This window comes from Anolis sagrei, chromosome X, assembly GCF_037176765.1.
Source record: "Anolis sagrei isolate rAnoSag1 chromosome X, rAnoSag1.mat, whole genome shotgun sequence".
NCBI lineage: Eukaryota > Metazoa > Chordata > Lepidosauria > Squamata > Dactyloidae > Anolis > Anolis sagrei.
In genome coordinates, this window is record NC_090034.1 from 79,824,994 (window position 1) to 79,842,076 (window position 17,083).

Genomic DNA, 17,083 nt, shown 5'->3' on the forward strand with positions numbered 1-17,083 from the left:
GCGGCGACACGCTGCTGCCTCCCCTTGGAAACGTGTCACTCCGGCCCCCTCCCCCTTTGCTACGGAAGGCTACGAGGACCAAAAATCTACCAAATCACTACCAGCTGCCTTCGCTTTATTTTTCTATTGGTGGGAAGCCTGAAATAGAGGCTTATGACTAAGCATTCATAAACACAAGAAATAATTGTATTATATTGCATAGTAAAAGTAAAGGTTTCCCCTTGACATTAAGTCCAGTCGTGTCTGACTCTGGGGTATGGTGCTCATCTCTATTTCTAAGCCAAAGAGCCGGCGTTGTCCATAGACACCTCCAAGGTCATGTGGCCGGCATGACTGCATGGAGCGCCGTCACCTTCCCGCCTGAGCATACCTATTGATCTCATATTTGCATGTTTTCGAACTGCTAGTTTGGCAGAAGCTGGGGCTGACACCCCACTTCCTGGATTCGAACCGCCAACCTTTCGGTCCACAAGTGCAGCCACTCAGTGGTTTAACCCACTGCACCTTTGGGGGCTCTATTATATTGCGTACTCCAATTATATACAAATCGAATGTTGATTATCTGAAATCCCAAAATATTCCAAAAGTGAAAGGGTGTCACCCCATGTTTTCTAATAGTACACTTTCATTTCCAAAGTAATTTAAAATATGACATTAAATGATCTGCAGGTTATTGAGGCCGAACACGGAACTCCCTGCCTTCAAGTTGATCTGACCCGCAGCAGGGAGTTCCTCAGTTCTCCATTGCCCCGCTTGGGCCAACCGCATGAACGTGGGCACAGCAGCAGCTGCAACTATTATTATTATATTATTATTATATTATAACTTTATTTGTACCCCGCTAGCATCTCCCGAAGGACTCGATGCGGCTTACTCAGAAGCCTTCTCGTTTCTTTGCCTTTCCCCCTTCCTAACATTGAAACTAATCCCCCCAATAAAAAGTATCAGTTAATTGTAACCTTTTCCCTCTCCATAGTGTGTTACTTTGTGTCTCTTTACTGCCTCAAAATTCTCTTTCAATAAACCTTTCTTCTCCCGGGCTGCAGATGGCTGCCGGCACTCCTGGGATGCGATTTTCGTATCCCTGGGAGGCCGAAACTGCGTTCCCTTAAACTGCGGATACGGAAACCCCTCAGGCCCCCTGGGATGCGATTTTTGTATCCCAGGGAGGCCGAAACTGCGTTCCCTTAAACCGCGGATACGGAAACCCCTCAGACCCCCTGGGATGCGATTTTTGTATCCCTGGGAGACTGAAACTGCGTTCCCTTAAACCGCGGATACGGAAACCCCTCAGGCCCCCTGAGATGCGATTTTTGTATCCCAGGGAGGCCGAAACTGCGTTCCCTTAAACCGCGGATACGGAAACCCCTCAGGCCCCCTGGGATGCGATTTTTGTATCCCTGGGAGGCCGAAACTGCGTTCCCTTAAACCACGGATACGGAAACCCCTCAGGCCCCCTGAGATGCGATTTTTGTATCCCAGGGAGGCCGAAACTGCGTTCCCTTAAACCGCGGATACGGAAACCCCTCAGGCCCCCTGGGATGCGATTTTTGTATCCCTGGGAGGCCGAAACTGCGTTCCCTTAAACCGCGGATACGGAAACCCCTCAGGCCCCCTGGGATGCGATTTTCGTATCCCAGGGAGGCCGAAACTGCGTTCCCTTAAACCGCAGATACGGAAACCCCTCAGACCCCCTGGGATGCGATTTTTGTATCCCTGGGAGGCCGAAACTGCGTTCCCTTAAACCGCGGATACGGAAACCCCTCAGGCCCCCTGGGATGCGATTTTCGTATCCCAGGGAGGCCAAAACTGCGTTCCCTTAAACCGCAGATACGGAAACCCCTCAGACCCCCTGGGATGCGATTTTTGTATCCCTGGGAGGCCGAAACTGCGTTCCCCTAAATTGCGGATACGGAAACCCCTCAGGCCCCCTGGGATGCGATTTTTGTAACCCAGGGAGGCCAAAACTGCGTTCCCTTAAACTGCGGATACGGAAACCCCTCAGGCCCCCTGGGATGCGATTTTTGTATCCCAGGGAGGCCGAAACTGCGTTCCCCTAAATTGCGGATACGGAAACCCCTCAGGCCCCCTGGGATGCGATTTTTGTATCCCAGGGAGGCCGGAACTGCGTTCCCTTAAACCGCGGATACGGAAACCCCTCAGGCCCCCTGGGATGCGATTTTTGTATCCCAGGGAGGCCGGAACTGCGTTCCCTTAAACCGCGGATATGGAAACCCCTCAGGCCCCCGTATCCGCGAGTCAGTGGATCGTTTAAAAAATGGTGTCATTCTTCTCCTGGGAGAATTCTAAGACTAATGGCTATCTCAGTTTCGCTCTGCTGCCCCTTCCACCCTGGGAATAACCTTTTTTTGCCTCTGAAACCCCAACCTGGAGTCCAGCTGTTTTTCCAAAGACGTTGCCTCCCTGCCACCATTTTGTGGATGTCCAAGGAGCCTGCTGATCCTGGGAAACTTTCATGGTCAACCCATGGGATCCCTAAGATGTCGGCGGGCCACCTTGGTCCTTGGTGTGGAGGGATCTGTAGTTCTCTCCATGAATCTCAATCTTCAGCGTTGGTGGACGGCCATAAGGACTGTGTGATACTGGGACATCTTTTCCCACTTGCCTTTTCAGGATTTTTGCAACTTTGAATGACTTTCCCAAACTTTCAAAAACTTTTGAGAACTTTATGGAACTTTTCCCCAAGCCCTATGAACTCCCTTTTTCATGATTAAGGGATGATATGGTTTCGTGCTGATGAACTTATTTTTCTGGACTCTGGTGGGTGGGATGGGTGTATATGAAATTCCCTTATACTTCATTATTCCTTATGTATCTCCCCTGACCCCTGTGTATATGTCTCTATATGAAATATGGGAAGCCACCTTTTCGTGACCTCCAGCATGACATCAGCCTTGGGTAGCCCATTTCCCAAGGCAAATCCCTATTGATTCAAGGTTTTAAACAAAGACTGATTGCATGACAATAACCCCCCCCCCCCCACCTCGAGTCTCGGAGCAGGACCGCTTGAGGGGAGCCCCCTGGTGAACTAGTCATCTATCAACAAAGAGGCATCCTGCTTTCAAGGGAAGCCAGCCTTCCTCCCTGCCTTCCTCCCTTTTGTCATTTCCCCATGGACCAAGAAAATCCATAAGATAACAAGATGATCCAATATCTGTGACAAGGAAATACCGAGGTTTGGCGATCATGCCAGCCATATCTGCATATCTCAACCTTTCAAGAGACCCGACCGACTTGAGGAATTTATTCTTTGATTTATCATCAGCCATCAGGACACATCAAGTCATTTGAATTCAATCATCTTGATCTTCACTCTTGATAGATAGATAGATAGATAGATAGATAGATAGATCACTTTTCGATGGAGATCCTATAGGAAATTGCTTCCATTTGTGAAAAACCCATTCTAAAACCCATTCTTTTTCACTTCTTCATAAGGCTTGAGTCAATAGCATATCCGGTCTGCTTTGAGTTTCATTAAAAGGGAAAAGTAGAATATAAATAAATATAATATTACATTATAATATAACAGCATTGAAGATGATGATGATAATATTTGAAGGTATGCCATCCAAGTACTTACCAGGGTTCGCCCTGCTTAGTTTCCAAGATCAGGCATTATCTGATGCCTTTACAGCAGTGGTTCTCTACCTGTGGGTCCCCAGGTGTTTTGGCCTACAACTCCCAGAAATCCCAGCCAGCTGTTAGGATTTCTGGGAGTTGAAGGCCAAAACATCTGGGGACCCACAGGTTGAGAACCACTGCCTTAGGGTATTTATTATGGACAGCTGTTTTATAAACCTACACTACCCCCTGGTGGCCATGTTTTGGAACTGCACCAAGATTAATTTACCCTTTGATTGAGGCTGCATCTATACAGTAGAATATATACTGCCCTGGCTTAACGGCCTGAGCTTTGCGAGTGCAGCATTTTTCAAAATGAAGCAGAGAGTGCTTGAGGACGGGGACATCCGTAGGGATGCCAAGATGCTTGTTTATAAAGCTATTCTCCTCCCAGCCCTGCTATACGCCTGCGAGACGGGGACTGTCTACGACGTCACATGCAACTTCTGGAACGATTCCATCAGTGCTGCCTCCGGAAAATCCTGCAAATCTCTTGGGGAGACAAGCGGACAAATATCAGCGTGTTGGAAGAAGCAAAGACCACCAGCATTGAAGTGATGGTCCTCCGCCATCAACTCCGCTGGACCAGCCATGTTGTGCGGATGCCCAACCACCGACTCCCAAAGCAGTTGCTCTACTCTGAACTCAAGAATGGAAAACAGAATGTTGGTCGGCAGGAAAAGAGATTTAAAGATGGGCTCAGAGCCAACCTTGAAAACTCTGGCATAGACACTGAGAACTGGGAAGCCCTGGCCCTTGAGCACTCCAGTTGGAGGTCAGCTGTGACTAGCAGTGCTGCAGAATTTGAAGAGGCACGAATGGAGGGCAAAAGAGAGAAACGTGCCAAAAGGAAGGTGCGTCAAGCCAACCCCAACCAGGACCGCTTTCTACCTGGAAACCAATGCCGTCACTGTGGGAGACGATGCAGATCAAGAATAGGGCTCCATAGTCACCTACGGACCCACCCTGGAAGATTATCCTACTCAGACAATGAGGGATTGCCTAAGTAAGTAAGTAATGCTATGGAATCTTGGGAGATGTAGTTTTATAAGGTTCTGGTGCGTCGCCGAATTGCAACTCCCAGTGGTCTTTCCTGAGAATTGCTGGAAGGTGATTGCCTTTCCTTTTTGGCCTGGATGCCAATCTTAATGAGACATGGCACATTATCACAAGATGTCTATGCCCTACACCACTGGAGAAATAATATTGTTTGGCCATTACTGTTTTGCACAACCTGACATCCACCGGGAAGTAGCAGCCAAAAATTAAAGGACCAAGGCCCTGTTTGGATATCAGTCAGCACGCCAACACCTTAAATCAAAATATAGTTTTCTAAGATCTACAGAGATATTCGCAGGAACGCCTCAGCAAGTGAGAGTCCAAAAGTGGCAGGCTAAAACCTGGAACCTCAATCAGTGGCTGATACCGAATGAGAGACTCCCCCCTGGGAAAATAGAAGTCTGGGCAACTTGGAAGGCTCTGAACAGACTGAGCTCTGGCACCATGAGATGCAGAGCCAACCTGAAGAAATGGGGCCATGAAGTGAAGTCCACGACATGTGAGTACAGAGAAGAGCACTCCAAGTGGCCAGCTACTGTTCAAAGAACAATTAGTAGAATGGCAAGTTTTTAAATTTTGTGTTTTTTTGAAAATATATTGCAACTGTAGCCTCGGTTCGCTTCTGATACGATAAATACATAAAATTGGCCAAAATAGCAACCAAGTCACACAAATCCCCTTGTGGACTAGAATCTTGGCTGCTTCGTGTGGTTTTATTGATTAATATGCTTCCATTGCGATTTTTAAAGAAATGAAACCCTTTTAAAAGAAAGGTCAATTTCCCAAAGATTGTCTGTAAGAAATCATCAAAATTCAAAGAGGCTCTTGGTAGCGGGGCAGATGCCAAAAGGTCCTGCTGCAATAATATCCAAATAACTTCTATGAATCCTACGGCTTTTGGGGGCTTGGCTTCTTTGCAGCCCCAATGGCTGCCCCAGCACTGGCCGTCGCCGCAGTCACCCCAAGTTTGGTGCTCAGTGCGAGTCCCGCTGCCCCTGAAAGAGAGAGAGAGAGACAAACAGAGAAGCAGTTTAGGATGCTGGGCACCTGAAAACACCGGATCTAGGGCTCTCAGTAGATCATTGGTGTGATGCAGCAGCTAAAAAAGCCAAAACAACCCTAGGCTGCTTCATTAGGAGTCTAGTGTCCAATTGAGGAGAGTCCTAGCTCCACTCCCTTTTGCTTTGGTCAGACCTCCCCTGGAATAATATTATTTCCAGTTCTGGACAAAGCAATTGAGAGTTGGATGCTTTCAAGTCACTTACAGCAACCCTAAAATCATCCTATCTATCTCTTGGCCAAAGTTAGCCAGTGGATCTCCACCCACCCACCCATCCTTTCCTCCATTCATCACTGGATCCATCTATTCATCCATCTCTCTTTCAATCTCTCGATCCATCTCTCTCTATCCATTCATCATCCACCCACCCATCCTTTGATCCATTCATCTCTTGACTGATCCATCCACCCATCTTTCTCTTGATCCCTACCTCCATTTTCCTATCCTTTTTTCCATCCCTCCCTTCTTCCTCTCGCTCTTGCTTCCATCCTTCCCTCTTTCCATCCTTCAATCCCCCCCTCCCTCCCTCCCTCCATTTAGCCATCCTTTTTTATCCATCCCTTGTTTCATCTCTGTCTCCTTCTCTCTCTTTCCATCTTTCCTCCATCTATCCATCTGCCCATCCCTTTTTATCCATCCCTGGTTCCATCTTTCTCCTTCTCTCTCTCCATCCTTCCATCTCTCCCTTCCTCCATCTACCTATTCAGCCATCCTTTTTTATCCATCCCTTGTTCCATGTCTCTCTTTCTCTACTTCTCTTTCCATCCTCCATTTATCCATCCACCCATCCTTTTTATCCATCTCTTGTTCCATCTCTCTCCTCTCTCTCCATCCTTCCATCTCTCCCTCCATCCATCTATCTATTCAGCCATCCTTTTTTATCAATCCCTTGTTCCATCTTTCTCTCTCTTTCCATCCTTCCTCCCTCCATCTATCCATTCACCCATCCTTTTCATCCATCCCTTGTTCCATCTCTTTCCTTCTCTCTCTTTCCATCCATCCATCCATCCATCCTTCCTCCCTCCATCTATCCATCCACCCATTCTTTTTTATCCATCTCTTGTTCCATCTTTCTCTCCTTCTCTCTCCATACTTCTATCTCTCTCCATCTATCCATTCACCCATCCTTTTTATCCATCCCTTGTTCCATCTCTCTTCTTCTCTCTCTTTCCATCCCTCCTCCCTCCATCTATCCATCCACCCATCCTTTTTTATCCACCCCTTATTCCATCTCTCTCCTTCTCTCTCTCTCTCTCCATTCTTCCATCTCTCCCTCCCTCCATCTATATCTATTCAGCCATCCTTTTTATCCATCTCTTGTTCCATCTCTCTCTCCTTCTCTCTCTCTCCATCCTTCCATCTCTCCCTCCATCTATTCAGCCACCCTTTTTATCCATCCCTTGTTCCATCTCTCTCTCCTTCTCTCTCTCTCCATCCTTCCATCTCTCCCTCCATCTATTCAGCCATTCTTTTTAACCATCCCTTGTTCCATCTCTCTTTCCTTCTCTCTTTCCATCCTTCCTCCCTCCCTCCATCTATGCATCCACCCATCCTTGTTCCATCTCTCTCCTTCTCCCTCTCTCTCTCCATCCTTCCTTCTCTCTCTCCCTCCCTCCATCTATCCATTCAGCCATCCTTTTTTATCCATCTGTTGTTTCATCTCTTTCTCATCTCTCTCTCCATCCACCCATTCTTCCCCCTCCCTCTATTTATCATCTATTATAGATCCATCCACCTCTCAATTTTTCCATTCTGAAACTCAAGACGGCTATCTTCCTGTTGTTGTTTGCCCTTCAAGTTGTTTCCGAGCTGTCAAGGCCTTGTCTGCCTTCATGTGACCTGAAGGAAATCCTACGTTTCTCTGGGGCTGAGAGTATGCGACTCCAATTGGGTCTCCATCCCTCCTTTTTCCCCAACCTGGGACTCAAGATGCTTTTCTTCTTGTTGCTGTGTTTCCAAGTCCAGTGACCCCGTGGAAAGCTTCTCATAGGGTTGGCAAGATTTTGTGCTTGCCTCCAAGGCTGGGAGAGCGTGACACGTTTAAGATCTCCTTGGAGATTTCCACGGCTGGATTCAAACCAAGTTTGCCCGTGCCTGCACTACACTATGGTTTCTGGACTTTGCGCACTCGGATTCCTAGTTCAGCCTTGGTTTGGCGCAACTATCAAAGGCTTACCAATGGACTGAAGGACGGCCACTGAGCTGCCGGCTGCAACCCCACCGCCGCTGGCAATCGCTGAGGCTGACATCATCTTGGCTGCAATGGAGCCGGCTGCGATCCCTGCGCTGGTGAAGCCCGCAGCACCGAGCACCAAAGGGAGCCCCACGACGGTGAGTCCTGGAGGGCGAGAACCAAATGAGTACAGGTTGTCTCCCAGTTACAGACATCCGACTTCTAAATGACTCACGGTTAAGAACGGGAGTGAGACAACTGTCCAGTTTTACACCAGAAACAGCCTTAAACACAAGTGAAGGTAAATTAAAAAGGCTTAACTTCAGCCAAAATAAAGATAATGCAATAAGTGAAACAGAAAGGACAGTCCTGGCGGTAATGCAAAGGTCTGGAGAACAAGCCCTATGAGGAGCAGCTTAAAGAGTTGGGCATGTTTAGCCTACAGAAGAGAAGGCTGAGAGAAGACATGATAGGTAAAGGTAAAGGTTTTTCCCTGACATTAAGTCCAGTCATGTCCGACTCTGGGGTGTAGTGCTCATCTCTATTTCTAAGTCGAAGAGCTGGCGTTGTCTGTAGACATCTCCAAGGTCATGTGGCTGGCATGACGGCATGGAGCGCCATTACCTTCCAGCTGAAGCAGTTCCTAGAGACAAATGTGTGTGTGTGTGTGTGTGTATGTATGTAACGTTCATTTGTGGGATTAACATAACTCAAAAACCACTGAACAAATTGAGCCCAAATTTGGATACAATACATATATCAGGCCAACAAGTGACCATCACTCATAAAAACACTGAAAAACACAGCAGAAGAGACTTTAAAAGCCAAAAATAAAATAATTAATTACAACACATGTGCGAAACCACATATATATACAAACACACATATATACACATATACACAAATATATACACACACACATATATGCATATCTGCACACACAAAACACATATACAAAGACTGGGCCACAGCAACACATGGCAGGGGATTGCTAGTATATATATATATATATATATATATATACACACACACACACACACACACACACACACATATACACACACACACACATATATTTATATATACATACACACATACATACATACACACACACACATATATAGTATACAAAATATTTAGAAGTATATTTCATAGACTCTTGAGAGTTGGTTGGGACCCCAAGGGCCATCGAGTCCAACCCCTTTCAGCCATGCAGCTAAAACACAATCCAAGCCCTCCTGACAGAGAAGACTCTGCCGGACCCCAAGGCAGCAAGCAGCATATTCCACTGTCAAATAGCTCTTATGAATGAATGATTGCATTATAAGATTTGGAAGGGACCTCTAAAGGCCATCTAGTCCAACCCCCATTCTGTCATGTAGGATGGCACCATCAAAGCCCTCCTGGCAGATGGCCATCCTACCTCTAACGGCTCTTACCATTAGGAAGTTCTCAATTTGCAGAAAATGAAACAGTCTCGATTTTTCTAGGCATGTTGTGGGAGATGTTTTCATATATTTGGCGGTTGTGTTGCGTGGTTTTCTCCCCAAATAGCATATTTCCTTTTAAAAAACCAAAAAATCTGGTGTCTTCGGGGAACAGTATAAGCACTTACCGATTCCTAATCCAGCTCCAATCATGGCTCCTTTTCCTGAGTTTGTCAGTCTTTTAAAGGCCCCTGCAAAAAGGAATATGCTCATTTTCTAAAATCTACCCAACAGCTTGGCAAAATAATAATAATAATAATAATAATAATAATAATAATAACAACTACTATTATTATTATTATTATTATTATTATTATTTCTTAACTATTCCCCCTGAAGGTGAGTCAAAACATAGTTAAAATTCACAGATAAAGAAATCAAGGCTTCAAAACATCTAAACACATACTAAAAGTGAAAATATGTATGTGGCTTGAGTGTCCACTTACACAGACAAGCTCTTGCCTCCACAAACAGCTATAGCTTCCACTACTCAGGGGACACCAATGGCCCTCCCTCCAGTGACATTGCAGGCTATAGTGAGTGCCACAGACATGTACAAGAGCCCTGCCAATGTCCTCTACATATGCCATCATGCCCACCATCCAAGTGAAGGCTTTCATACGGGGACAATTCCATCCTAGATTTTATGTTTGTCCTCCACCACAGACATCCCAGCGTTTCTGACTCTCTCCATTGGTGTGGAATTTGCATGACCCCACCCACTGCCTCTCCCTTAACCCTTTCATATTCTTTTCTATGACACACAGCCAACAGACGAATTGACTGGCAACTGAACATACTAGAGAGGTTTGGGGAGAATTCACAATGATTTATAGGAGTTGTAGGTCCTGGGATGTATAGATCACCTACAATCTAAGAGCACTCTTAACTCCACCAATGATGGACCTGGAACTAACTTGGCACACGGAACCCCCATGACCAAGAAAAAATACTGGAGGTCTTTGGAGGGATTTATAGGAGTTGTAGTTCACCTACACCCAGAGCCCACTATGAACACAAACAATGATGGATCTGGATCAAACTTGGCATGCTTACCCGATATGCCCAAATTTGAATATTAGTGGGTTTTGTGGGGAACTGGCCTGGACATTTTGGAGTTGTAAGTACTGGGATTTATATTTCACTTGCAATCAATGAGCACTCTGAACTCCATCAAAGATGGAATTGGACCAAACTTGGCACACAGAGTCCCCATGACCAGCAAAAAGTACTGGAGGTCTTGGGGGAAAATTCACCTTGATTTGGGGGAGTTGTAGTTCACCTACATCCAGAGAACACTGTGAACCCAAACACTGATGGATCTGGACCAAACTAGGCACATTTATTTATTTATTCGTTTGTTTGTTTGTTTGTTTATTTAAAAGTTTTCTATACCGATCTTCTCACCTCCAGGAGGGACTCAGATCCGGTTCACAACATGTGTTCATATACAAAATACAAACCACACAATGCATTATCATTACACGTTAAAACATATTACAATACAACATCATCATCATCACAATTACACAGCCAAGTTGTCAAAAACACTAATGGTCATAATTCACAGTTAATCATTCTCCTTCCATGTGGACCAGAGTTGACTCAGTTGTCAAAGGCCGCATTCCATAGCCAAGTCTTTGTTAATTTCCTGAACATCAGGAGGGAGGGAGCTGTTCTAATCTCCTGTGAGAGGGAGTTCCAAAGCCGGGGAGTTCCAAAGCCGAGAAGGCCCTGTCTCTCGTCCCCACCAACCGCAATTGTGACAATGGTGGGATCGAGAGCAGCCCCCCCCCCCCCCCCCCGGAAGATCTTAAAGACCTTGATGGTTCATAGGGGAGAATCTGTTCGGACAGGTAAACGGACACATATACCCGATGTGCCGAAATTTGATTGCTGGAGTAGTTTTGGGGAAACTGACTTTCCTTTCTGGGAGTTGTAGTTCACCCACAACCAGAGAAACTGTGATTTATTTATTTATTTATTTATTTCTGGTACTTTTACCCCGCCCTTCTCAACCCCCGGAGGGGGACTCAGGGCGGCTTACAAAGAAGGCAGAATTCGATGCCTTTATACATTACACATAGTATACAAAAATATATAAAAACAAATACACAGAAATATAATTAAAATGATCATCACAGTTAAAACATCAACAATCGGTGCCTAACATATTATATAAAATATCATATAAAATCATTCTTATAATCAGCGTTTCGTTTCCAGAGTTCCTCGTGTCCAGTCCGTTAGTCATTTCCTAGCCATCCATAAAGTTCTCTCTTTATTTGCCCGCCTGCCCAAATGCCTGGTACCAGATCCATGTTTTTAGTTTTTTCCTAAAGGAAAGGAGCGATGTTGCAGATCTAATTTCCCCGGGGAGTGAGTTCCACAGGTGGGGGGCCACCACCGAAAAGGCCCTGCTTCTCGTCCCCGCCAATCTCACCTGTGATAGAGGCGGGGTCGAGAGCAGGACCTCTCCAGAAGATCTTAGGCTCCGGGGTGGGACATAGAGGGAGATCCGTTCGGACAGATACACTGGGCCGGAACCGTGTAGGGTTTTATAGGTCAAAACCAGCACCTTGAATTGTGCTCGGAACTGGATCGGCAGCCAGTGGAGCTGACACAACAGGGGGGTGGTATGCTCCCTGTATGACGCTCCGGTGAGCAATCTGGCTGCCTCTCGCTGGACTAATTGAAGTTTCCGAGCAGTCTTCAAAGGCAACCCCACGTAGAGTGCGTTGCAGTAATCTGATTTCCACCAACGATGGACCTGGACCACACCTGGCACAAGAACCCTCATGACTAACTCAACCTACTAAAGGGGTTTGAGGGGACTGAGTCACCATAGTGGGAATTGTAGTTTACCCTAGAACCAGAGAGCACACCCAACCCCACCAATGATGCAGCTAGAGCAAACCTGCCCAACATAACAAACGTTAACTATGGATAGAGTTTCAGGGGGCGTGCCTGGTATGATGTGAGTTGTAGCTCACCCACAACCTTATGCATTTCGTACAATTATAATAACTTTTTCAAATAACCCAGGCAATGCCAGGTACCCAAGCTAGTATATATTTATTTACAGTTCTTAGTAGATAATAGTTCTTAGTATATAATAGTTCTTAGTTCTTAGTATATAATAGTATATAATATTTCAAATGACCCAGGCAATGCCGGGTACCCAAGCTAGTATATAATAAAAACATTAAAACACATTATTTGATGCACATAATTTGTTTTAAAAGGATGTATATATAAAAGGACTTTCAGGTTATGGCTATAAGGTCTCTCTCTATGTGGCATCAATGAGCTTTGTGTTCATATTTGGGTCCATATTTGTCGAAGGCATCTCTCTCATATAATGTATCTCTGTGCCAGTGGTTCCCAACTTTTTTTTGACCAGAGACCACTTTGACCAGAGACCACTTTGACCAGAGACCACTCTTCAACATAAGTACTAAAAGGGTTACGAATCAGTTTTTGGTCAACTTTAGATTCGGTTTGAGGTGCTAATTCAGAAAATTGACTTGGATAGACCACATCAGCTCTAGTTTCTGATACAGAACATATACCATGATCAGCGACAGGGAAGGAGTGGCAGGCACCCCGAAAGGAGCCGAAACAAAACAAAACAAATAGGAAGGAGGCTCGTGAACCAGATTTTCGTCCTCGCAGGCCACTGGTGGGCCGCGGCCCACAGGTTAAGAACCACTCCTCCATGCCAATATATCTTATCTATTCCCAAATCTGAAGCAAAGTCTCAAGCATTTTGGAGAAGGGAGACCCAACTCAGAAGAAGTCCCAAAGAACTTGGGTTTCCTACCTTTAAAGTCCCCCCCCCCCCTTTTTTTTTCCTGCTGGGATTGTCTTACCAGGGTTCCCACTGGCCTTTGGGGGCATCTCTGCCTCTTTCTTGGGGGATCCTGCCATCTGTGCAGCTGGCTTTTTGCAAACGGGCCCTTTAAGAAAGGAGGAGGAGGAAATTTAAAGAGAAATGACTTTTCCACTGAGTCACAGGCTAAAGATAAAGGGCTGGCAGAAAGGAATGGGCGGATGGCAACCCAAGCACTTTTATTTCCTTTTTGTAAAGTCTTAAGAGTTGGAAGGGACCCCACAAAGGTCATCCAGTCCAATCCTATTCTGCCAGGCAGGAAGACACAATCAAAGCCCTCCCAACAGATTGTCATCCACCTCTGTCTAAATAAAATTCCAGAGGAGCAGACACCATCTTCCTCGTTATTATTATCAAAGGTTATTATTATTGTTGTTGTTATTATTATTATAGAATCTTAGCATTCGAAGAGGGTCCCAAATGCCATCGAGTCCAACCCTATTCTGCCAGGCCGGATCTATCTACTTTTATCTGTCTGTCTGTCTGTCTGTCTGTCTGTTGTATCTATCTATCTATCTGGTGTTCTAAACTGTCAGTCTCGCTCTCTCTCTCTTTATCTCTATCTGGTGTTCTAAACTATCTATCTATCGATCTATCTATCTGTCTGTCTATCTATCTATCTATCTGTCTATTGTATCTATCTATCTATCTATCATCTATCTATCTATCTATCTATCTATCTATCTATCTATCTGGTGTTCTAAACTGTCTGTCCGTCCGTCCATCTATCTATCTATTGTTCTAAACAGGTATCTGTCTCTATCTATCTATCTATCTATCTATCTGGTGTTCTAAACTAACTGTCTGTCTATCTATCTATCTATCTATCTATCTATCTGGTGTTCTAAACTGTCCGTCCGTCCGTCCGTCCGTCCGTCCGTCCGTCCGTCCATCCATCCATCCATCCATCCATCCATCTATCTATCTATCTATCTATCTATTGTTCTAAACAGGTATCTGTCTCTATCTATCTATCTATCTATCTATCTGGTATTCTAAACTAACTGTCTGTCTATCTATCTATCTATCTATCTATCTATCTATCTATCTGGTGTTCTAAACTGTCTGTCCGTCCGTCCGTCCGTCCGTCCATCTATCTATCTATCTATTGTTCTAAACAGGTATCTGTCTCTATCTATCTATCTATCTATCTATCTATCTATCTATCTATCTATCTATCTGGTGTTCTAAACTGTCAATCAGTCTATCAAACTCTCTATCTATCATTTATGTTTGTCTGGTGTTCCAGACATATCTGTTTATCCATCTGTGTCCTAAACTATCTATCTATCTATCTATCTATCTATCTATCTATCTATCTATCTATCTATCATCTTGATCTCTATCTTGTGTTCTAAACAGTTAGTCTATCTATCTATCTAGTATGTATATATGTACCTACCTATCTACCTAGTGTTCTAAACTGTATCTACTATCTTTCTATCTGGTATTCTAAACTGTCATCCATCCTTTCTATCTGATGTTCTGAACTGTCGATTTATCTATCTATCTATCTATCTATCTATCTATCTATCTATCTGGTGCTCTAAATGGTCTATCTATCTGGTGTTCTAAACTGTCAATCAGTCTATCAAACTCTCTATCTATCATTTATGTTTGTCTGGTGTTCCAGACATATCTGTTTATCCATCTGTGTCCTAAACTATCTATCTATCTATCTATCTATCTATCTATCTATCTATCATCTTGATCTCTATCTTGTGTTCTAAACAGTTAGTCTATCTATCTATCTAGTATGTATATATGTACCTACCTATCTACCTAGTGTTCTAAACTGTATCTACTATCTTTCTATCTGGTATTCTAAACTGTCATCCATCCTTTCTATCTGATGTTCTGAACTGTCGATTTATCTATCTATCTATCTATCTATCTATCTATCTATCTATCTATCTGGTGCTCTAAATGGTCTATCTATCTGGTGTTCTAAACTGTCAATCAGTCTATCAAACTCTCTATCTATCATTTATGTTTGTCTGGTGTTCCAGACATATCTGTTTATCCATCTGTGTCCTAAACTATCTATCTATCTATCTATCTATCTATCTATCTATCTATCTATCTATCTATCTATCTATCTATCTATCTATCTATCATCTTGATCTCTATCTTGTGTTCTAAACAGTTAGTCTATCTATCTATCTAGTATGTATATATGTACCTACCTATCTACCTAGTGTTCTAAACTGTATCTACTATCTTTCTATCTGGTATTCTAAACTGTCATCCATCCTTTCTATCTGATGTTCTGAACTGTCGATTTATCTATCTATCTATCTATCTATCTATCTATCTATCTATCTATCTATCTGGTGCTCTAAATGGTCTATCTATCTGGTGTTCTAAACAGACAGACAGACACAGACAGAGAGTCTGTTAATCAGTCAATCAATCAATCAAACTGTGTAATGTTATTTATTTATTATGTCATCACCAGTTTCACCATTTTTATTAGATATGTTTGTGGTGTGGTGATTATGCTTATTTTTATGCTCTGTAATGTTTTTTGTTACATATTTGTTCGCCACTTTCAGTCCCAATTGGGAGAAAAGTGGGATAGAAATTAAATAAATAAACCTGGGGTTCTAAACCGTGTCTATCTATCTATCTATCTATCTATCTATCTATCTATCTATCTATCGATTGATCTATCTATCGATTGATCTATCTATCTATCTATCTATCAACCTGGTGTTCTAAACTGTCAATTTTTCTGTTTATATAGGGTTCTGATCTGTCAGCCTACGCACACACGCAAATGGACATTTTAGAACACCATTGTTGCAGAACCTGAAACTAATGATTAGCTCCATTTCCTAATTGTCAACCCCATTTTGCTTGTTCCTTATTTTGAAAACCTGACAACCCCAAGTTATGTGTGAGAGGCCAAAAAAAAGAATTGAGTTTTGCTTTACCAAACGTTGCAGTGGATTAACAAAACCTGAACAAAGCAAGGGACACAAGTGCTCACAACGATGAAACACAGAAGACAACCTGATACTGATGAATGTACCTACAAAAGGAGCCTCCTGAAAGCAGAGCAAGGACACATAAACTGGGAAGGGATTTACAATCCAAATTACGTACCTTTGCCAAAAGGAGGCATCATAGCCGCTTATTTTTTCTTCGCGATCCCAAGCCATAATCCCACAGTCTCAAGACTGAACCTACAAACCTTTCACCAAGACTTGACTGCGAATAATATGAAAAGACAGGCACACTCGGTGAACTTCTGGGCTGGGGAGCTAGTTAAGATGACAGGTGCCATTTTTGTTAAATTTGGCTTAGGTGTCTGGCGATGCCAAGATTAGGTCTTTTGCAATGATAAATGTTAGAAAAATAGTCATTGTTTGGTTTGGGATTTTGAATCTCTCTGGTTTCACTGCTCTTTCTGCTCTTTCTGGATGTGGGTGGACTGCAACTCCTATCATCTGTTATTGCCCCCTCCAAACTCTGCCAGTAAGTTGGTCATTGCTAGCTATGTTTGCCAAGTGTGGTCCAGATCTACTGTCAGTGGGGCTCACAGTGCTCTCTGGATGCAAGGTGAACTATAACTCCCATATTCTCCAAAACCTGCCAGTATTTTAAGGTGGTCATGGGGACAATGCATGCCAAGTTTGGTCCAAATGAATCATACTTGGTTGGGAGCCCCCCGCCCCCCCAGCACCCACTGCTGCTGTGAGATCAGAGTGAAGAGAGGGGCCAGGAAGGCAGTTCCATCTTGCCTCCAGTGTCATCAGTAGGGA

General features: G+C 44.1%; 1 protein-coding gene across 1 annotated transcript; it reads right to left on the reverse strand.

Moving 5' to 3' along the window:
- Positions 1-5,398: 5,398 nt before the first annotated feature.
- LOC132780108 (interferon alpha-inducible protein 27-like protein 2A) lies at positions 5,399-13,409 on the reverse strand. The gene is made up of 4 exons (XM_067460567.1): positions 13,297-13,409; positions 9,553-9,615; positions 7,941-8,102; positions 5,399-5,699 (listed from the first exon to the last, which is right to left on the reverse strand). The coding sequence occupies exons 1-4, from the start codon at positions 13,352-13,354 to the stop codon at positions 5,593-5,595; spliced, it is 390 nt and encodes a 129-aa protein (XP_067316668.1). The 5' UTR covers positions 13,355-13,409; the 3' UTR covers positions 5,399-5,592.
- Between the last annotated feature and the right edge of the window lie 3,674 nt (positions 13,410-17,083).